The sequence below is a fragment of the Vigna unguiculata genome, chromosome 7, assembly GCF_004118075.2.
Source record: "Vigna unguiculata cultivar IT97K-499-35 chromosome 7, ASM411807v1, whole genome shotgun sequence".
In the NCBI taxonomy this organism is placed as follows: Eukaryota; Viridiplantae; Streptophyta; class Magnoliopsida; order Fabales; family Fabaceae; genus Vigna; species Vigna unguiculata.
The window spans coordinates 4,263,989-4,286,801 of record NC_040285.1 but is presented as its reverse complement, the minus strand read 5'-3'; the positions used below and the strand labels follow the sequence as shown (position 1 = coordinate 4,286,801).

Genomic DNA, 22,813 nt, shown 5'->3' with positions numbered 1-22,813 from the left:
CGGACCACACGCGCTTCAATCTTCTAAAAAAATAGAGGCATGAGTATATATATAAATAGGATTCTCAATTTCTTCTACACGTTTTAAACAATACTCCTACATTAAAAAGACTTATATAGGCACTCATTTTAACACTACAACATTCTACCAATCACTCTTATCTTATCCATCATTTCCTTTTCTATTTTCTAAAAAAAAATAAACATCATTTCTTTTTTCTATTTTCTAAAAAAATAAAGAGATACAAAAAGCCTCTTTCCCACTTTTAATTTTATTCTGTTTAATTAATTTATTTCGAATATTTTTTTCCATAGGCACATAAATAAAAATAATAATATATTCTGTTAAAACTTGGAATTAAAAGTGGTTTAAAAAAGAAGAAGAATACCATTTTAAAGAGTTGATTTAAGATGTTCAAATCTCAGTCCCATGCGCTTTCACTAAATATGAAATATGGTTAAATATTGATTCGGAAGATTGTAATTAGTCATCTTTCAAAATTTTTATCTAATTTAATTCTATATAATTGCGTGAATTTAATTATTTTAATCAAGTTTTTGTTAAGTTCACCGTTTCAAATTTAACTACCAAAATTTAATTTTTTTTATGACTGTCTTACCTATACATAGGTGTTCAATAATTGTAAAAAGACATCAATAAACTATTTTTCATTTGTGACAATGATATTTTGTCACACAAAATATTTGTCTACCCATTTTGACATTATCCTTCACTACTTTTAACTTTTTTTATTTACAAATACATTTTTTTTATAATTGTTTTACTCCACATAATTGTCAGATAGTTCTTAAACAATGATAAATAAACTTTTATAATTTGGGATAATGATGCTATTTTGAAATCCAAAATCTTTTTACATCCATTTTGAAACCACCTTTCTAAAATTTTCACTTTTTTTTTGTAAATAAAAAAATTAATTTTCTAATGACTACTTTATTTAAACATAAGTATCAAATGATTGTCAAATGATGTCACATAATTTTTTTTCATTTGAGACAATGATATTTTGATACAAAAAATATTTTTATACTCTATTGACGATAATCTTCACTACTTTTCACTTTTCTTTTCTTTACAAATAAAAAAATTCAATTTTTTATCACTACCTTACTTTTATGGAGGTGTTAAAAGATGTCAAATGACCTTCTTTCACATTCAAAAATGGTATTTTAACACTTAAAATATTTTTACAGTCATTTGACACTACTCTTAATTACATTTCACTTTTTCATTTTATTTTGAATTACAAATACATATGTTTTTATGACACTTTTACCCTTACATAAGTGTCAAATAAGTTTTTTTTCATTTGGAATAATTATATCTTGACACCCAAAACTTTTTTACATAATTTTTTTTATATCCATTTGACAACATTCCGTACTTTTCAGTTTTTCCTTTTCTTTTACAAATAAAAAAATCTTTTTATTACGATTCTACCATCTTTTTATTACGATTCTACCCTTAGATAAATGTGAAATAGTTGTCTAATACTATCAAATAATATTTTTCACATTCAGAAAACGGTATTTTGACACCTAAAATACTTTTACACTATTTAATACCACTCTTCATTACTTTTCAATTTATCTTTGTAACTACCGAAATTTAACTTTTTTTTATGATTGTCTTATCCATACATACGTGTCCAATAATTGTGAAATGATATCAATAAACTATTTTTCATTTTCAAAAATGATATTTTGGCACCCAAATTATTTTTACACCCATTTTGACAGTATCCTTTAGTACTCTTCACTTTCTTTTTTAATTTACAAATACAATAATTTATTTTTTTATAACTATTTTACTCCACATAATTGTCAAACGGTTCTCAAACGGTTCTCAAACGGTGATAAATAAAATTTTATAATTTGGGATAATGATGATATTTTAAAACCCAAAATAATTCTACACCCATTTGGGACAGTGGTGTTTTTACATCAAAAATATTTTTACACCATTTGACAACCAATGAGGTATTTTTAGTAAATATTTTATAAGTGTCAAAATATATTGAAGAAAAGTGTCACATATACAAAGTATACTAAAATTAAGATAAAGTTATTTTTTTACATGTTAAGTTTTATATATTAAAAAAAAATTGGGCCAAAGCCTCCTTGTCACTCTAAGAAGCTCCACCACTTTTCACTACACGTCTTTTTATGATAATCAATTACCAAATTTGTAACTTGTGAATGTGTGATCATCATAGATGTTTTCGTGGTGGATTATGAGGCTTTCAAAAACTAAGTTATTATCTCCTTACGAGAGACCTAAGTTTTGAAGAGAAATAAAGAAAGATTCACCCATAAAAGCTCTTCAACGCTAAAGTTAATATGATATACAAATTTGTATTAGAGTGATAATAAATTAGAGATATGAATATGAGAGTTGAATCTCATAGTTAAATATCAATCATTGAGTATCATAGAGGGGTCCTTACTCCTTGTAGTGGGATGCTATATTTATAGACTTTCAAAATCACGAGTGAATATATATATTAAACCAATTTTGTAAGTTGAATAATAAAATATTATATCATAATATATTGGAGATATAATAGAATTTGATAATAAGATCTTATACATAAGATATTAATAAATATTTTGAAGATATTTTATAATATCTTAGGGGTATCTACATAAGCCCTCCATCTCGGAATTAAAAAATAAGGTGTAAGTGGATCATGTTGATGGATGAACGAGTTTATCATTCTTCATTAGTTGTAGTTTGCAGATGTCGGGTGTATCAAACTTAAAAGAGTGTGTCTTATTAAATCCTTGCTCGGTAAAAAACCCAATTTAGGGGGCGGGGGGAATTCAATCTAAGAATAAATAGTACACATCTATTTATGATAATTAGTTGCCAAAAGTGTAACATGTGCATGTTTAGCCACTGGGAGTAGTCCTCATGTATGTTTCCATTTAGACTTATGTGTCATGGTTAGACGTTTTTAAAGTAATTATTAGATTAATTCCCATACAAACTTATGTGTTGCTTTTAGTGCTTTTTGAAATAGTTTCCAAGTGACTTTTCATTTGAGATTATGCATTGCTTTTAACACTTTTGAAATAGTTATCATATGGTTTTTCATCCAAGCTAATGTGTTCTTCCTAACGCTTTTCAAATAGTTCTCAAATGACTTTTCATCCGACATCCTATGCAAGAGCGATTTCATATCTGAATCACTCGAGATTTTATTTAGGTTAACATGTTGTAGGAAAGGTTGGCCATGGCAATGATGAAACACAATTCTTCAATGTTGGAGGGACCATAGAGGAGGAAGCTTTGTTTCTAACGATTGAGGTGGTGGTATTACTATTTTGCTTAGAGGAAGGATTCAAGATCGGATTTGATCTTTTTTTTTTTTAAATTTGATTCCTTTAGGGTTGGTGAAGAGCCAAAGAGTAACAATATGTAACTCATATTCTAAATAGAAGAAGACTTATGGAATTTGTGACATTTTTCAATGAATGTACAAGCCTTTTTCTTGTTGTCTATCATGTTTGACATGTATAATCGATGTTTGTTGATAGTTTATTCCCAATCAGTGTCAGACCAAATTGTTTTGCATCTTATTGTCCGATGTTTTTCAACCTTTAAAATTTCAGTGATCTCAAACTTGACATTCAAATAACAAATTCAAAGCCTTTTGGATACATTAGTATAAGACAATAAAGTGTTTACGAGTAACAATACAATTACTTGAAAGAGAATATTTTATTTATATAATGTGTCTCATTATAACTTTTCCGAAAAAAAACCCTCAATAAAGACAAAAATTGAGTTAAGGAAAAATAGTAACATTATTCTTATCCAAGATTCAATTGTAGTACATTATCATAAGACTTGTGGTATGAGAATAGTTTTACCTAAGTCCCACGCTAGATACTAAATGTTTTTACCAAATTTGACCTAGATGTATTTGAGGTGGATTACTAGGCTCTTAAGAGCTAAGTTGTTGCCTCCTAATAAGATAACTTGTAGTTTTGAAGCCAAACAACGAAAGATTCATCTATAAAAGATTCTCTTGACACTCAAACCATTAAGAGAGTAAAGATTTGTATTAGAGTAATAATAAATAAAATATATGAATATGAGTGTTTAGTCATAGTTGAGTATCAACCATTGAGTATCATACATGAGTCCTTACTCCTTGTGGTGAGATGCTATATTTATGGGCTTCAAAGATTAAGAGCTGAATAGATATATTAAACAAATTTGATTACTTGAATAATAAAATATTATATCTTGGAAATGTGGATATTAAATTATTATATAATACATTGAAGATATTAGATAATCAATTATTATATCATAATATTTTAAAGATATAATTAAATCTAATAATAAGTTATTATATTATAAGATATCAACTATAAATATTGAATATATTTCATAATATCTTGGAGGTATTATATATATATATATATATATATATATATATATATATATATATATATATATATATAATATACAAATAAAAATAAAAAAAAGAAATTTTTGGATCGTTTGATTTTATTTGACCCAATCTATTTTTGATATTTCTAATCTATCATTTGTGTTTTTCTTTTACATCTTGAATAGCTCTATAAGAGATATTGTTTAGCCTTTAAGAAGATAACCAACTGTCTTTAGACTAAATATATAGCATGCCAAACAATAAGCTTCATCATTAATTGGAATACTCTAGCAAAAAAGAAAACATTTTAAACCAAATAGATTGAAATCTCATTTGATGTTTCTCCTTACTAAAAGATAATTTTGAAGTTATAATTGATATGAACCACATTTTAAATAAAGTCTTCTAATTTCATCTTTTAACTCATTAAATATTTCCACATTTGAGGATGTTTTCCTCTATCGCATTCCAAAGAATTAATACGAAATTCTTCACATATATTTCTTTAGTTCTTTAAACATGAAGAAAGAGTTCCTCTAATTGAACAACTGAATCATTAGTATCATGCTTAAGATATGAAGAGGTTGAATGTTTTCATTTTCGTGAATAGTTTTCTTTTTATCATTTCCAAAGAATGAATTTATTTTTTTATTCTTTATCAATATTAGGGATGGCAACGGGTCGGGTCGGGCACTGATAGTGTCTACTCGCAACCCGACCCGCACAAAAAAAATTCGTCTGCTACCCGCCCGTTTACCCGTCGGGTATCCGCTTAAAAAATATTCGCGGATATTTTTAAAACTCGCGGGTACCCGTGGATACCCGAACCCGCAAATATTTAAAAATTTTATTTTATAAATTGTTTAATATAAATTTATAAAAATAAAATATTAAATTAAATTAAATTTTAATTACAATTAAATTTGACATAATAAAATATACTGCAAATTTTAATTTTAATTAAATTTAAATTAATAAAATATAAATTAAATTTTAATTTTTTTGTGGGTAACGGGTACCCACGGGTACGGATAGTATGATACCCGTACCCGACCCGTTTATAAGCGGGTATTAAAATATCCGTTATCCGTTACCCGCGGGTATTAACTATCTGTCGCGAATTTTATCCGCGGATATTTGCGGGCACGAGTATTTTTGCCATCCCTAATCAATATACCTATTTTAGATAAAATAAAATTTTAAACAAAAAATAATAATTTTATCATAATTTAATAAAAATTTGAGAGACATAATTACTAAAAGATAAATATATGATAATTAAGTTACAATTAAAAATCTTAAAAATCGGTTGCGAAAAAGCACAATACATAAGTTTTTTTCATAAAAAAATAAATATACAAAAAATTTATGAGATAAAAAAATGTCAACTATTAAATTAATATTTCATTATCAAATGATAAAAAAGTTACTTTTTTCTTTGAAAATAATAAAAGATATATGAAAAATAAGAAGAAAAAAAGTTTATATTTGATTTTTTTTTATAAAAGAAATATGAGAATAAAAGATGAATAATATAAAAACTTATAAAACACTAACAAATATAAAAAATATCTTAATAATATTTTTATTCTTTAAATATTTTATTATTTATTAATATTAGATGTTTAACTTCATTAAAAATATAAAAATCTTTAACTAAATATATTTTATCCATTTTCGGTATATACCGCACATAATTTAAAACTTCGACACCAACTTTACTCTTTTAAATCTTAGTCTTCTGCTCGTCAGCACAGTTACTTTTAACGTGTATTCTTGAAAACTTACATATTACTTGCTCATAGTTTTCTTTTGGTTTTATATTTTGCATGTTTGTAACTTTTGAATTGGGTATATTTATTTTATTTTGCCCTTCTTTAAATAATTATTTTAAAATCCTTAGTTTAATTAAACGTAGAATCGCATCAAATCGTTATAATTCGAGTAATAAATAAAATTTATATAATAATAATAATCACAAGTAAAGCATGTATTCTTACCTGTGTTTTAAAAAAAGAATGTTGTGGGATAATGTATTCTATATGATATTATTAACCTATTCAAATTAAAAATCAAAAGTCTAATAACCATAATTAAAAAGAAGGCATATAGATAAAAATAACTTGATTTATATGTGTTTTCATCAATCAAAATTCAAAAAAAGAAGAAGGATACAACAATTACAAAAAGAATACTTCAGAAAATCAAATTAATCACTTGCCATCTTAAATAAAAATTGTGACGTCCTATTTTAATAGATTAAGCTACCAAATAAAGCGTCATAAAATTTTGATAACGAGAGTCAATCGAATCGACATGAAACGTAGAAGGGTAACTATTACAGTCATCCAGAATTATACTGTGAAAACAGATTTAGGCATGTCACCATGCCATAAACAAAAACAAATCTAAAGTTTAACAGTTGGGCAAAAGAAATGTTCTAAGACCATGGGACTACAAGGCACTAGGGCCATAGAACTTCTTCGAAAACCGTGTCAACGGGCCCACTAGACTGCACCGCTACCACCATCAGGCCTACCTCCAGAAGTATTCCCATCTGCTCCCACCAATGGTGATCATCGCAAAAGAGAAAAATACAACAGAACACAAACATAAATGCAAGGGTAAGCTAGTGTAACATGAAACTTTTCATAGTGTAAAGGAACAAGTGCAATAACATTCACAGGCATACAACACAGAGACACATAAGTCATGTTATGGCAAACAAGCAAGACACTATGACTCAATTATCCGGATACATATATTAAGATCGGATTCACTGGATGCCTGCACTCGTGGTGGCCTTTACTGCTCTGCAGAGCCATTGCCAATGGGTTTCACCCTACCACTCACGAGGTTAGCCTTTAAGCGTCTAAGGCCATTATCCTGCCAAAGACTAGGGCCTCCCGCTACTCTCACCACTTGGGTTAGATTTCTCTACCTGAGACTCACTGACCCTTTTAGAGTTTCGGGATGCGATCCTTACTTGAATCCTTATCTTAATATATACACTACACGCCACCATAAAGTCTCCCCATGGGACTCATGGAATTACGCCTATCTCATCATCACAATCATGTTTCTCATACAATTCCCACCTCTTTTTGGTCATTCATCCAATTTCCATGTTAAAGCATCACGAAACCACAACTCATGATGAATCCCATACCAAGCATGCCAATTTTGTTTATAAAATCCAAACACCCAAGCATATTCACCCATATCATATTTAAGAGGAATAATCAAAACAATGCATGCAATAAATCATTTAACAGCCAAGGAAACATAACACCCACTCGCACACTCGCTCAGGCGAGACGCTGACCTTCCTGATGCAGCGGCTTCTCGCCCAAGCGAGATAAGATAAAGGGGTCTTCACGCATTCTCGCTCAGGCGAGATGCTGTCCTCACAGAAAACAACGAATTCTCGCTCAGGCGAGACGCGCGACAGTGGAGGCTTCACGAGATCTCGCTCAGGCGAGGCCTTCTCGCCTGAGCGAGACTATGCGTCGCTCAAAACGGGAAAGGGCCGCCTAGGCGAGTTCTCGTGGCAGTGAGCACTCTGGAACTCTCGCCTAGGCGAGACGAGCTCGCTTGGGCGAAAATAGCAGAGTTCACCACTGTCCACCCACATGCAATGGCGGAAACCGCCCAGATCCACTCCCAAACACACATGCAAAGTAGAAAAACGACATAGAGCAACACACCGAATATAGCCAACCATTTATTTCACGATTTCAACACCATTCAAGCACCCACAAAGTAGAACAGAACATAAGCATGCCACAACCACTTTAAACTTGAAAACCTAGCTCCCCTTACCTTTGTTTTGGAGAGCAACCGAACAAACAGGTTCAAAACTACAGACACCACAACTCCCGGAGCTAGAACGGAGCTGAAACATGAAGATCCAGGCCAAAACGGGGTTAGGAGATCGGACCCTACTATACTCAGAGCGCTCAACAGCGAAGAAAAAGGGAGGAAGTAAATTAAAGCTCTAGAGTTCGACTTACCAAGAGCACCGAATGGGTTAGGCTAGCTTGAAGATGGAAGATGGTACGTGCCCTAGCAGAGCTCCTGCTTTTCTTAGAGAAGCTGAGAGGGGGGCTGTTTTTCTGAGAAGGAAGGCAAGAGCAAATGAGTGAATAGTGTAGGGTATAGGGTCCTTCTGTAGGGCAGAGCTTTGAGCCTCCGAAAAGGCCAGGCCCAAAACTCTAAAGCACAAAAAAGGGGCTTACAAAAATATCATACGAAATTTAATCATTAATTGATTTGAACGAAATGTATATTTATTGTAAAAATATTATATATTATATAATTTTACGAATTAATACTTTTTAAAAATTTAGATAGATAGAAAAAAAAAACAAATACCTCGATTCACGCCGAGTATAAAAATAGGATATAGATAGATACACACAAAAAATTTAAATAATATATTTACATTAGATAATAGATAGACCAGTGTAAAAAGAAAATGTAAAAAAAAATAAGAAAAAGATAATAGATTTTTTTAATGATTTTGTTTTTGACACCCACAACACCAACCCTAGTAATGGAGATTTTGCCCTGTCTGTGATTTTCTTTCTATCTCTGTCATTTTCACATCGAAGATTTGCGTAACTTTATATATATTCTTCCTTGTTTTCTTCTAAAATTTCTCTTTCTCTCCTTGCTGCTGGAGAGAGAAACAGAGAGAGAGACAGGTGGAGAAAAACCCAAGAGCCTCTTTTTTCCTATCTCTTCTCTATGTCAGGTAACAAGCACAAATCTTTCACCTCTTCTTCTTCCTTCTGACCAATATCAGAAGGAAACGCAAAAAAGCCAGAACCTTCTAGAAGCCGCCGTTTTCTTTTATCTCTCTGAGTCACAAGAAGTTTCTTCTTCACGCCATGGATTCATCCTTTATCTCAAACGGCGACGTTTCTGGTTTCAAAGATAAGGAGTCAATGGTTGACCCTTTCTTGGTTGAGGCGCTTCAGAACCCTCGTCATCGTGTCACCAGTCAGTGCTCTCTCCCTCTCTCTCAATTCTTAATTTCGAAACTTTTTTTTTTTTTTGCCGTTTGTGACTTTCTTTTGCTTGGGTGGTTTGTTTGCTATTTTTATTTTTCCGCTCTGGTTAATGGGTAGGCCTCAAAATCATAGCTTGAAGTGGATTTGTTTTTTTTTTCGTCTCTTTAATTTGGATATATATGACCCAATTTTTATCAATTTTTGTTCTTAATTTAAAGTTAGGGTTGTGGGTAGGTCTTGTTGTGTCAGATCTGGGATGATTGGGATTACCTTAAAAGTTTCGAATCTGAATATGATGTTCAATTATGAGGAGTTGGTATGGGAATGAGACGTTTGGACTCCTCGGTTGTTGAATTGTACCCGTTTATGTTAGAGAAAAAAGGGTTTATGATAGAGCATGATGGTATAATTCCATCCCCATGTAATAGATCCCATGCAGTAGTATAAGGCTTCGTTGTTGATGTATTATGATCCTGAGCTCAGTACAGATAACTGCATTATCCGGAGGAGAGAATGTATGTAGGTCAAATCTGTGTGGCTTCATGTAAATTTTGATGGATTAATCTGTGATGATAGTAAAGGAAGCTTTATATTATGAAGTTATCAATTTTAATGTAGAACTAGCATGGATATAATTTGAGATTTTAGGAAGATAGTACCCACCCTGGACCAATTAATTGTAGCACACTTCTCCTACCAATCAAAGGTTTAAAACGTTGTCTAGAAATAGGGTTTAAGTGACATGACACTGGAATAGGTTGTAATCATCTTGCTTTCAATAATTTAGACAGCATAGTGTTATAATTTGAAACTGTTAACTTCCATCTTAATGTCATAATAAGTGGACACATGTAGTGAAGTCTGAAGCCTACAAAAATGTTATATAAAATGCCAAGGGCCACAAATTCTGAAAATAATGTATCTTTTGCTTTTCATTGGTATCCATGATATTTGTTGTCATGATTGTGCCAAAAGGAACTTAGCCTGAGATTGAGTTGTTTCCCTTGTGCTGTATGTGTGTAACTGTGTAGCCTAATTTGGTTGGTAGAGGATGATTGGATTAATATATAGGAGAATTATAGGGGTTTTCTTTGATCGTGTGGTTGTCATCATTCTTTTTTTCATGACTATAATTTCCCGTACCAATATCTTTTTTCTTGCTATCTTTTGGGTTATTTGTTTTTAGTTTTCATCCAATATGTAATTGTACATCTTGACATTTTCCTTTTTCATTAACTACTACTTTGTTTCACTGCCATAGTTTTGCGAATGGAGCTGGATATCCAAAGGTTCCTGAATAATGCAGATCAACAGCATTTTGAATTTCAACATTTCCCTTCGTCGTATCTCAGACTGGCTGCACATCGTGTTGCTCAACACTATGGCATGCAAACAATGGTTCAAGATAATGGCTTAGATGGTCAGGGAACCAGGATTATGGTCAGAAAGTTGGCTGAAAGCAGATATCCTGTGGTCCGCTTGTCTGAAATACCTGCTAAACAGTTGGAAAATGATAAACCTGAGCAGATAAAAATTGCCATAAGGCCTAGGCCAAATGGAACCAGTTTAAATGAATCCAATGAAGTTGGAAAGAAAAACAATCTTCTTAGAAGTGTGGAAGAGAGGAAGGAGGAATATGATCGGGCACGAGCACGCATTTTTAGTGGCTCCAGAGGTTGTGATTCAGATGATACTCAGTCCCAGGCTTCAACAGAAGAGAAAAATTTTCCTATTAGCAAAGATGAGAGTGAAACTAGCAAGTCCCCTGTGGTTGATTCTGAAAAGTGCACTACTGGTAGGGATATTAATTCTACTCGAGTTGCCATATTCAGAGATAGGGAAAAGGATCGTAGTGATCCAGATTATGATCGTAACTATGGAAGGTTTGTTCTATGACTGTACTGTGTTATTTGATTTTTTTGAGAGTTGTGTTAGCAATGAATGGAGAAATTGCACATATTGGTTTTGGCCTTTTCTTCTGTTATGTGCATAGTCAAAAATATGAACCTGTATTGGGTATTTTGAGTATTAACTTTTGTTGTGAAGTTTGTTTACCATATTGTATATCATTACCAATGCAGGTATGCGAGGAGTATTCCACCTCCTTCCCTTAACTTGATACCTTTTAATTTGCAACAAGTTCAACCTCCATTCACGCATTATGACACTGCTTTTAATCAATTGAGTCAGATGTCACCAAATCAAGCTTCGCTTGGCTATGGACCTCCTTCGAATCCTATGATGAATCCTTTTGGTGTCACTGGATTGAATCTGGCATCTGGTGATGTTGCTTACCAGCAGTGGCCAAGTGCTTCAATGATGTATGCACATTCATATGACCAATTTAGACATGCTATTTTCCAGGTAATCTACAGCTAATAATTTTACTTTGCTGTTCAATGTGAAGAATGGTTTTCAGTTCCTATTATTTGAACATCAAAGCATTAAATACCATAAACGACACTGTATGAAGAGGATTGGCACATTTTGTTTCCTTTTGATGTTTGTAGAATACTGATTTTTCTCTTTGCTGCTTTGCAGGCTCCATTCGGTCAACGCCCATTGAGCTTTGATTATTCACAAAATTACTAGATGACGTTTAGGGGACAGTTTTCCTTTTGGCTGTTGAGTTTCAGAGTTAGATACAATTTTTCTGCACTGTTATAGACCCCATGTTCCTATTTAGGTTTTCTGTTTTTATGGTGGTAGTAGTGAGTTTTTGGTATTTGGTACTCTTCTAGTGACAGTTTTATACTGAACTGTAGTGAAATACTGTTTTCCAAGTATATGAAAAATTATATTTTGTTACACTATTTAATGAGGCATTCATGGTTTAAATGTGTAGCTAATCTATGTTCACTTTGACATATAATAACTCTTTTGAGTATGTATTTAGTTTTAATAATTTATGAAAGAAATTAAAAAAGTAATGTTAATATGAATTAACATTAAGATTGTGATTGGATTGAAGAATGAATGTGAGAGAGAGAGTGAATAAATTTGAAAGGATGAGAAGAGATTGTAGTTTGGATTAAAAAGAGGTAGATTTGAGTGAATTTGAGATAAAAATTTGAGTATGAAATGATGAATATAATAAATTAAAAATATTTTAATAAATAAAATTAGATGATTATCAGATAACATCTATAAAATTAAATGTAAATAATAAAATTAATTTAAAATAAAATTGAATTTGTTATTAAAAGAATATTATTATTATAATTTATTATTATTATTATTAATTTATTATCATTTATTTTATTATTATCCGACTATTAATCTTGAACAATTTCAAAAGCATCCGTAGTCACTAACCACCAACTCCCACTTTCTCTAGCTTTCTTTTTAGGGTTAAATATGTTTTTGGTCCCTTAACTTTCAGTAAATTTTGGAATTAGTCCATTTTGAAACTTTTGACCAATTTAGTCATTGATCTTTCGAAATATGTGGATTTAGTCCTTTTAATCAAATTTTGGTAGGTTTATTTGATGTTTCGTATGCATTTCAGAATTGTATTTGAGTTGTTTATACTGTTTGACATATTTTTGCTTTAATGTTAAGTCAAATAAGTCAAATACTATTATGAAACGCGCTTAAAATGTCAAATGAACTTAACAAAATTTGATTAAAATGACTAAATTCACGCATTTCAAGATATGAAGGACTAAATTGGTCCAAAGTTTCAAAATGGACTAATTCCAAAATTTTCTAAAAGTTAAGGGACCAAAAACATATTTAACCCTTCTTTTTATCTTTATCCATACCTTAGAATTTCCTTTTTCGTCAACAGGACATACCTAAAAATAGTAAACTCACAAAATTTATAAAAAATATAAATTAAAGATAAACATTTTTTTTAAGTTAATTACATATTAATGTTAATGTTTTCAAACTCTACTTAAAAAAACAAACACATAATTTAGTTCAATTATTAATGAAATTTAAATAAAATTAATAAAATTAATTTTTTTTTTGTATTAAGATGATAGTTTCTTTATTAACTAAAAATAAAATATAATAATATTTGGTTGTACTGAATAAATTATGTATCTAAAATAAAAATATATATTCTCATTATTAATGATTTTTATTCTTAATTTTCTTCTTGGTTTATGGAGAAAATTGAATGTATATTAAAATGTAATAACAATTTTTTTAATTTTTGTTTGACTTTTTATATTTATATGATGTTATTTTAGCTTAATTACAATATGAGTACTATATATTTATAGATGTTCACTATAAAACATTTCGATTTTATAAATAAGATGGATGATATAGCATCAGTTAGAGAATAGCAAACTTTGTAAAAAAAATTAAAGTCTTAAACCAAATTAATTACTTTGATTCTTTTGAGTTGAATTAATCACATCTTAGTCTTTTTTTTTTATTTAAAATTCCATGAGCATATTTTCATAGAATGTCAAAATGAATTGGAACTCACGAGCCAACCCGACTCATTACGAGTTTGGGCCGGGTTGGGTTGAAATATTTTTACAAATTTTAATACGAGTTAATTTTTGACCCGGCTCATCCGGGTTGAATCCGGGTTGGCTCACCAACCCGCAGATAAAAGGGTCACACAATTATTTTTTATTATGTTTTACTTTACATTTGGGTCATGCTAGATTTTTTTTTAGCCAACACATAAATAATTTGTATTTTTTGATTTTGGTTTATATTTGAATTGTATTAAAGTTTATTTAGATTTTAATTAGAATTATAATTTAGTTTTGACTAAAAAAATTATAATTTTTTTTAATTAAATAAACCCATGAGCCAACCCGTTTAACCCGCCAACCCGTGATGGGTCGAGTCGGGTTCGAATTTTTTTGGCTCGTTAAAAAGTGAGCCGGGTTAGGTTGGATTGGCTCAAGAAATCATCAACCCATGATGGGTTAAGCCGAATCAGACCGAGTTATCCATTTTGACAGCTCTATATATTCATCCACGTCAAAACAGTAAAATAGTGGATTGCTATAAAAAAAATTATAAGTGACCAAATTTATTATAATAATAGTGCGTAACATAATCATAAGAATTTTAAAAATACGTTCCACAAGTTTTAATATTTTAATAATATATGTTATTAAGTTGATTTTGATATAAAATTTAATTTTAAATCTTAAAAAATATTATTAGTAATGTCTTGATTTTAATCAATAACAAATATTGTAGATAAACATTCATAGATTAGTTGAATAGTTACATGATCAATATATATGCAATTTTTGCACAACTTTGTAGTTAGGTATAGAACATACAACTTTAATATGTTCTATATAAGAGTTTTAAATTCTAAAAGTATTAAATTTGAAATGATAAACTTGATGAGACAAAGGAAAAGATGAATCATTAATTGTACAAAAGGAAGGTAAAATATATGAGCAATAAGAAATAAAAAAGGAAAAAAATGATAATATCTATTTTATATGCAATTAAGTGGTAAAATTTAAAATAAATATTTTATAATATTACAATTATTGAAAAATAAAAAATAATCATTTTAAACTATCACATGTGATGTGTACAACTTGACTTGTGAAGTACAGAGACCATGAACATATAGATGAAGACAATAACTTTAACAAATATCTTCTAACAAAACAACAAAATTGAATAATTTTCTTGTCGTATTAGGGAATTAAATTCATTGTGCCATAGACTTAGTTTAATCAAGAAAGAAGTAATAAGAAAAAGAAGTATATACTAATAAAGGGTGATATATGATGTAATAAGAGAAGAGATAAGAAAAAAGAAGAGAGTAAATGATTATAATTTTCGCAAGACAATTCTAACTAGGGTCAACAACAGAATACATATTCAAACATGTTATGCAAACATGTTATGCAATAAAGCAGACAATAAATTATTTATAAGCCATTCATTTAACATAACAATTTAATGTTGAAACCATAAGCCATTTTCTATATGTAGATTGAAGAAGCATGAAATCATGACAAACAAACACCACATGCTGAAACTCTGAAAAAATAGACTCAAGAAGAAGAAAAGAGTGGACCTGTGTTTTACTGCATCTCAGTCTGTGTCAACAAATGCATCTTACTGTCATTCAGAACACAACAAAGAAAGTTAATACAAACAAATGGTTAGAACATCATCTCTTTCATTGTTTTTTCTTACATATATGACATTTTGCTAAGATCCTCGTTATGGGAAAATTGATCATCAAATAAATAATTTAAATCACTAAGAAAAGAATCACTACAGGACCCTAAGTAGATGAGGAAGAAGAAATCTGGTTGTCTAACAAAACAAGAAATTTATGACTATGTAAAGATGAACTTATGAAAACCAGTGCTCTTGAGTTCAAGTAACTGGGAAAAATTAAACCAACAAAAATATAACCTGAATTTTAATTTGCTTTCCATTACACATTTAATTCTTCTACAGAGACAAACAAGTTACAATTGTAACAAGAAACAGGGCAAAAAGCACATTCCATATCTAACACACTTCAGTTATTACAATCTTCAGGCTCCTAAATAGAAAACTTGTTCTTACCAATGCTGATATAAAACTTCACAATTGGTAACACCATAGAATCTAGATTGCTTTGAATGCAGCCGATCTACCAAACAAAGCAACATATACAACAACTACTGATCCAAACAAAAATGAGTTACAAAACATTATTTGTCCCAGAAGTGTCTATAGGAAAGTCGTCACAGCTGAATGTACAATGAATTCAAAATTCCAATGATTACAACACACTCCTTTATGCAAACCTAAGCATGACCAATTGATACATCTCTTGAGAAACAAAGTTACCTACTTAGACACTAGCCAAGGTTTCAAAATGCCTTCTCTTCAAGATCGTTGTCATTGCAGACAGAAGCAGTCTCAATTGCGGTTGCAAAGAGTTCAAAAGCTTTCAGATTGAGCCTGAAATTGTGCTCATAGACAGTTCTTAAAATCCTTGGCCCTAACCAAACCTAAAACACGCCATCAAACATTAGTTTCACAGGGTGGAAACTACACAGTTCAAACAAAGATAATAATAACTATGAACAACAGTGGAAAAAACCATAGTATTATCATCAAAAACAGTAAACAACAGCAATCTCAGTCACAAACAACTTGAACTATTTGGAAGTTAAACCACTATTGTAACTGCATCAACCACATTTGTGAATCACAACTTTTTACAACATCAAAAAACGCTAATAAATCACAACCCCACCCACAATTTAAAACCTTGCCATCAATCAACCATTGATCACATTCAATCATCTCCAGCTGGAAACAAAGTAAGAACCTTCCTCCTTTCCGACTCCACATCCTCCACATAACCCGGCACCGAAGCTCCCATCCTTGACAGAACGGGGAGTTCAAAGTGCGCATTCCGCGGCGAACCAAAATGAGCAGCCACCGCCATGTGGTGGTGGTGATTGCGGTGCTGCTGCAACGCCGGCACAAAGGGCAGGTAGTGGTCAGAGGCCGAGCGGGCAGCCGGGTGCAGGAAGTGCGGCGGCACAGGCGAGCTGGCGAAGAGGTGGTCCGTGGCGGAGTCTGCGGCGGCGGCACCTCCGGCCAAACCCTGCATGCGCTTCAAGTAGAGGCGGTATTTCTGGAGGTGGCTGGCGACGTTTTCGCGGGTCAACCCGTCGACGCTCATGAGCTGCATTATGGTCTTGGGAACGGCGTTCTTGATCCCCAAGTGGGCCACGGCATCCACGAAGCGCTTGTGCAGCTGTGGGGTCCACACCAGTCGCGGCCGTTTCAGAGTCCGCGCCGGTTCCTCCTCCGCGCCGGAAGGTGGCTGAAGCGGAAACTGCTGCTGTTGGTGGTGGTTGTTCTGGGAAGAGTTGGTTATGTCAAAAGCTACGGCAAGGTGAGGGGTTATTAGGGTTTGGGATAAGGGCATGAGTTCCTCTGGTGAAGGTAACTCTTCTTCCCACTTTGAGAACCAATTTGATTCATCTTCTCTCATTCTTTTCTTCTTCTTCTTCTTCTTGTTCTTCCTAATCAATTTTGGTTTTGGAATTTGTTAAAGCTTTTAACTTTTGAATGTGGGTTTTTGAATTTTGATGAAGAAATTGGAGAGAGGTTCGAGGTGGATATTGTTTTCTTCTTTTCAGCTTTTCATTCTGTCTTGTTATTTTCTCTCTTCCTATTGTTAGGCCTTTTAAGGAAGAATTGGATGATACTATGATACTTTCATAATCAAACAAATTTATATGATTATTTCTTTTTTCGTCTTTTACATTTATTATAAACAAGTTTATATTTTTTTAATTATATTTATGTTATTTACTTTTTTAGTAAATAATTTGTTTAATATATATCCTTTTTAATATAATAAAACTATTATTTAATACAACAACTTAAATTTTATTTATTTTGTCTGAATTTTGTTAATAATGAATATAATTAAATAGGTATTTACTAATTGGTAAAGTTTTTCACATAAAATTAATGTAGCTAAACTTTTTACTAAAAATTGATTTATATTTTATTTTGTTTTGCATTTGTTATATTAATCACTATAAAATTTCACATTTATTAAATAAGGTGTATAAAAAGAGAAAAAATAAATAAATATAAAAGAGGTAAAAATTTTAATATTCAATATATACAAAATTTAATAAAATTTCAATTAAAAATATTTACATTTTTAACAAATTTGAAACTTAATTTTTTTATAATTATCTATTAATAAGGTTATCGAGAGTTGTATGTTATAAAAACATGATATTTTTTCTTTATAGAATTTATGTTTTTTGTGGGATTTGTAAGCATTGGTGTTTGCTGAGATTTACACAAAGGTGATAATAAACCTATGACTGGGTCTATATTTCACCCTCGTACTCCACGTGGGGAACGAAGTTACCATAATACCCTTTTGTTTTACTACCACTTTCTCTGTTTTTGTGTTCTAGATTTGGCATGTTTGAAGTGAAGACAATCTACTTTTAAAGATAAAGTAAAATAATAATGATTGATTACAATTGTAGTTAATTTTAAATTTCGTTAACTGCAGTTTTTTTATTATCAGAATTTAATGCTGACTTTGAACTAGAATGAGGTGTTGACAACCAAATCTATTAAAAAATATAAATTGAAAACTTATTATAATATGGAATTGAATAAATTGTCTTTTTATCTATTTTTTATATCGAATTGTTTGAATGAGATTTATGGATTGGAAATCAAAATGAACTTGGTGAAAGAAAATGTAAAAACCCTACTACAAACAATTTTTTTCTAAAATCTTTGTTTTTCTTTTTTGAGATTCACTCAAATCTCATCTTTTCTTTAATTAGAGATTATTTTTTAAATCGTCACGAAACATCCTATCATTTTCACCGATACAAAATTAAAATAGAGTAAGTTTCTTTCACTCTTGTTACAGAAAACCTAATATGTGTTTTTTTCTTTTGGAATTTCTTTGTTGTATAGAGTTTTCTTTGCCTCTATGAATTTTGTGTGTTGGTGAATCCAACCATGATTTCAGATCATTAATTTGATCTTTTTATGGCTATAATTAGGTTTTCTTGTGAGTGGAAGTTGTACAAAGTTGCGCAATAACTTAACATTTTAATTTAAGGTGAGGGAAGCTAAATTTTTAAGTTATTATTAATGAAATTTGTTTGTATTCTTTAGTTGTCTGTTGATATTGTGTTTGGGTAACTCATTTTGTTCTCTAGATTTTGTTTTGTGCGGGTATCAGATGAAGAAACCCTAAATTGCAAGTTTTTATATGTATGTATTGTGAAAATTTGGGGTTTTCTATAAACGTATATTAAATGAGTTAAGTTAGTAAGTGAGAGGTTTAGAATGAAAATTAAAAATAATTTTGACTTGGCAGAAGTTTGAAATGGATATTTGGTATGCTTGACATTGGTTAATTTGCAGGATTTGTGTTATTTGTAGACCAATTTGGCTTTGGTAATTGATTACATCTTGTTGCATAATTGTGTTGGTAATCGATTACTAGTCGCAGAATTGTGTTATTTGCAAAAATATGGCTCGGTAATAAATTACATTACGTTTGCAATCGATTACTAGTTGTAGAATTGTGTTTTTCTATTTTGAGTAATTTCGGGAAAATTGAGATTTTTTCTTCAATAACTGTAGGATTGAGATAAAATTTTGACAATTGATCCTAGACATGTGATTCTTCACTTTTCCTAGTAGGATCTTTGATTTGATGTATGTAGTTATAAAATTTGTCTCTTATGATGGCTCCATTTTGTTAGGTTTCTCTTTTTTGTGAAAAAACAATTCCACTTGATGTGTCATAGGATTGTTATGTCCTTATTTGTGGTCTTGGTTTGACTTTGGAGTAAAAGTAAGTATTTTGGGAATGATAAATGTGTGTGATATGAAGTGTAAAACATGTCAATGTAATGAAATAATTGTGTGTGTGTGTGTGTATGTGTGTGGAGTTTATTTGAATAGAGTATAGTTTAAATGTTGAAATACAAAGAATACAAGAGTATGGAGAGACCTTGTGGAATTTTGTTATAGTATTTGTAAACTTGTTTGGGAAAGTTATATTATGATAACAAGTAATGTATCGAGTGAAAAGATTAGTGAAAAGATTAGTGAAAATAGTTTTGAATGGTGTTTTAAGGAAGTGTAATGGTTTTAAGAAAGTGAAAATGGATCAATGAAATGAGAAAAGTTGACTTGAATTATTTGTTGTATGAGGGTTGTGCTTCTAAGGAAGAAGTGCAAATCCTTGTTAGTCTAGTGTTATGCATTGACTAGGGATACGTGTTGGTCAAAAGTCATATTATATTTTACTAGGCTTACAAACTCACATAAAGTGTGTAATATAGGTAGTGAGAGTTGAAAAAAGTTCTTATATTCGAGGTGAGACCCCTTGTCTGGCGATGTCATAAGTTAACTTACCCTGTCAAGAGGAATTTGATCGATTTGTTAGACCAAGTGGAGTCAAAGTTGTTACTGCAATCCACTAAGAGGTTTTATGACAAGTGCAAGGCTTATTGTGTCCAATTCAATTCATAAATCTGGATATCAAGTTTAGTACTATATTCTGTTTATATGTTTCTGAATAGTTTGATGATTGAATCATTAAATGCTATGTTTGTTGTATTGATATATTTTATGCATGTTCATGTTAGCATTACCTTACCCTCCTTGTTTGTTAATTGTTTATATTTCTTTTGTGATGATCGTTTTTGTAGCATGAGCAAACAAACTTATGGACGACAATAATGATAGACGATTTGGGGAAGAGGAAGAGGAAGAGGCGAAATATAGAAGTGTTTTGTCTAATGTATACTAGTAATTAATATTTTGTAGTCGGGTTTCTTTATGACAATACTAAATTTTGTAATGAACTTCTTTTTGTTTTCTTAACATTTGGATGTGGACTATATCTACACATTTGACATTTGTTTATGTATGTCTTTTATATTCATATAATCAAAGTTTTGCTCAAAAATCATTAATGTATTTTTCTCTCTATTTTTTGGATGTTACAAACAACGTGCGTTGTAATATCAAAACTCTTCTTTTAAAGAAAGAAATAACTGAAAAAATCATCAAAACTTTATTCATGTTGTATCACGAAGCATGAAGCGAAAGAAATAGACAAAGAGATAGAGAAACATGGCTAAAAGAAGAAGAAAAAATATTGAAGCGACTAAGGAAGAGTAATAGTTTGTCAATAAATTTATATGAACTTTGAAATAAAGATTTTGAATGAAAGAAGAAAAAAAAAAGAAAAGAAAAACTCTAAAAAATGTCTAGATTATTAAGTTGGCACATCTGGTTTGGAAAAGTGTTTTCAAATCAATAAAAAAATTGTTAATAGTTATGCTTGATTTATAATAATATTTTTTTTTAATATATTAAAATGCTTTTCGTGACAAATCTAACAAATATAAGAATAATTCAACATATTAAAATACTTTACATCCATTAAAACATAAGTCAAATTTTCAAGTTACTATTAAACACCCTTTAATTCATTAAAAATTAAATTAAAAGTTGTAGAATCACTTACGATTCATCCCAAACTTATTAAAACCCATTACAACAACAAAATCATGCACTCCCATATCAAAATCTTTGACTTTTGAAGCTTCAATCATGAATATGATTAGAATCATTAAACATATCATCACAACTCAATGAAACAATGAAAGTATATTGTTCAGAGCATCTACAACATTACATAAATACTGAAAGTATATTTTTCTTTTATTTTAAGGTTATTGCACGTGGGCTTGCTTTACCATATAATGGGCCTTATAAACTGATTTCGTTTTTAGCTTTTATTTGATTTTATTTTGATTTTTGTTTTTGAAATATTTTGTGAACATGTCATGTGCCAAAATTTGTCCTTCCAACTCACTTCCCATCTTTATTTACATTATTAAAATGTATATAATTTTATTATTTTTATGAAAAATTAATGAACAAATATATAAAAATATAAATTTATATATATATATATACTAAAAAAAATTCTTGATTAATGATCGATTTTAGTGACTAATTTATATACTAATTTATAAACTAAAAATTATTAATAACTAAAATAATTTAAAAAAATTATAATTTATATTTAAATTAGTAATTAAAATAGTTTATCATTACTAATATATATATATATATATTATTTTTTTCAATCTCAATCTCACTCATGTTGATGTGATTGCTTTATTGATAATTATTAATTCTTGAACTATTAGATATTGGGTTTGTTTATCACTCTTAATTTCTCAATAATAATCTCGAGAACAGATTCTTAATAATAATAATGGAAACCAACAATATATCAAATCATATTCCTAAAACTATGTTTTATTATCGGATGATGATCCATTCGAAATCATGATAAGAAGACTATTTTTTTCAATCAATCTTAAGATCATTGATTAAGTTATGATTCTCAAAGCATAACATGCATTAACTCATAAATCAATCAATAACATGGATGAATTAAGAATCTTCAATGATTGTTTTCCAATTTTCACTCTTCCGTTCTTTTTTCAGTCATGTGAATTTTGTCTTTTCAAAATCTATTTATACATGTAATTTAATGGATCATAATTATCAGTGTAGTTTTATTTTGAACAAGGAGAATATTGTTCCATTTAAAAAAAATTAAAATTTAATTAAGTTAAAATTTAAAATATAGAAACTAAATTAAAAATCAAATATTTTTATGTGATACTAACACTAACACACACTAACACGTAAGAATAATACTGATATATAATATTAACATTGTCACATGATCTAATAATGACATAATATATGAAAAAATGAAGTAAAAGGTAAATAAAAATATTACAAACTAACACGTTGTACGAAAGTATAATAATGTCAATCTAATTAAATACGAATTTCAGCTTTTATTTTAAATATA

At 30.1% G+C, this 22,813-nt stretch overlaps 2 protein-coding genes and 1 long non-coding RNA gene across 3 annotated transcripts; 1 reads left to right on the top strand and 2 right to left on the bottom strand.

Moving 5' to 3' along the window:
* Positions 1-6,653: 6,653 nt before the first annotated feature.
* Positions 6,654-8,631, bottom strand: LOC114189485. Its single transcript, XR_003605683.1, has 3 exons — positions 8,440-8,631; positions 8,249-8,321; positions 6,654-6,983 (listed from the first exon to the last, which is right to left on the bottom strand). It is a non-coding gene; the product is annotated as an uncharacterized LOC114189485 (long non-coding RNA).
* Positions 8,632-9,068: 437 nt separating this feature from the next.
* Positions 9,069-12,259, top strand: LOC114192218 (R3H domain-containing protein 1-like). The gene is made up of 4 exons (XM_028081860.1): positions 9,069-9,430; positions 10,703-11,324; positions 11,523-11,805; positions 11,983-12,259. The coding sequence occupies exons 1-4, from the start codon at positions 9,319-9,321 to the stop codon at positions 12,031-12,033; spliced, it is 1,068 nt and encodes a 355-aa protein (XP_027937661.1). The 5' UTR covers positions 9,069-9,318; the 3' UTR covers positions 12,034-12,259.
* Positions 12,260-15,959: 3,700 nt separating this feature from the next.
* LOC114190020 (transcription factor MYBC1-like) lies at positions 15,960-17,579 on the bottom strand. Its single transcript, XM_028078766.1, has one exon. The coding sequence runs from the start codon at positions 17,393-17,395 to the stop codon at positions 16,688-16,690; it is 708 nt and encodes a 235-aa protein (XP_027934567.1). The 5' UTR covers positions 17,396-17,579; the 3' UTR covers positions 15,960-16,687.
* Between the last annotated feature and the right edge of the window lie 5,234 nt (positions 17,580-22,813).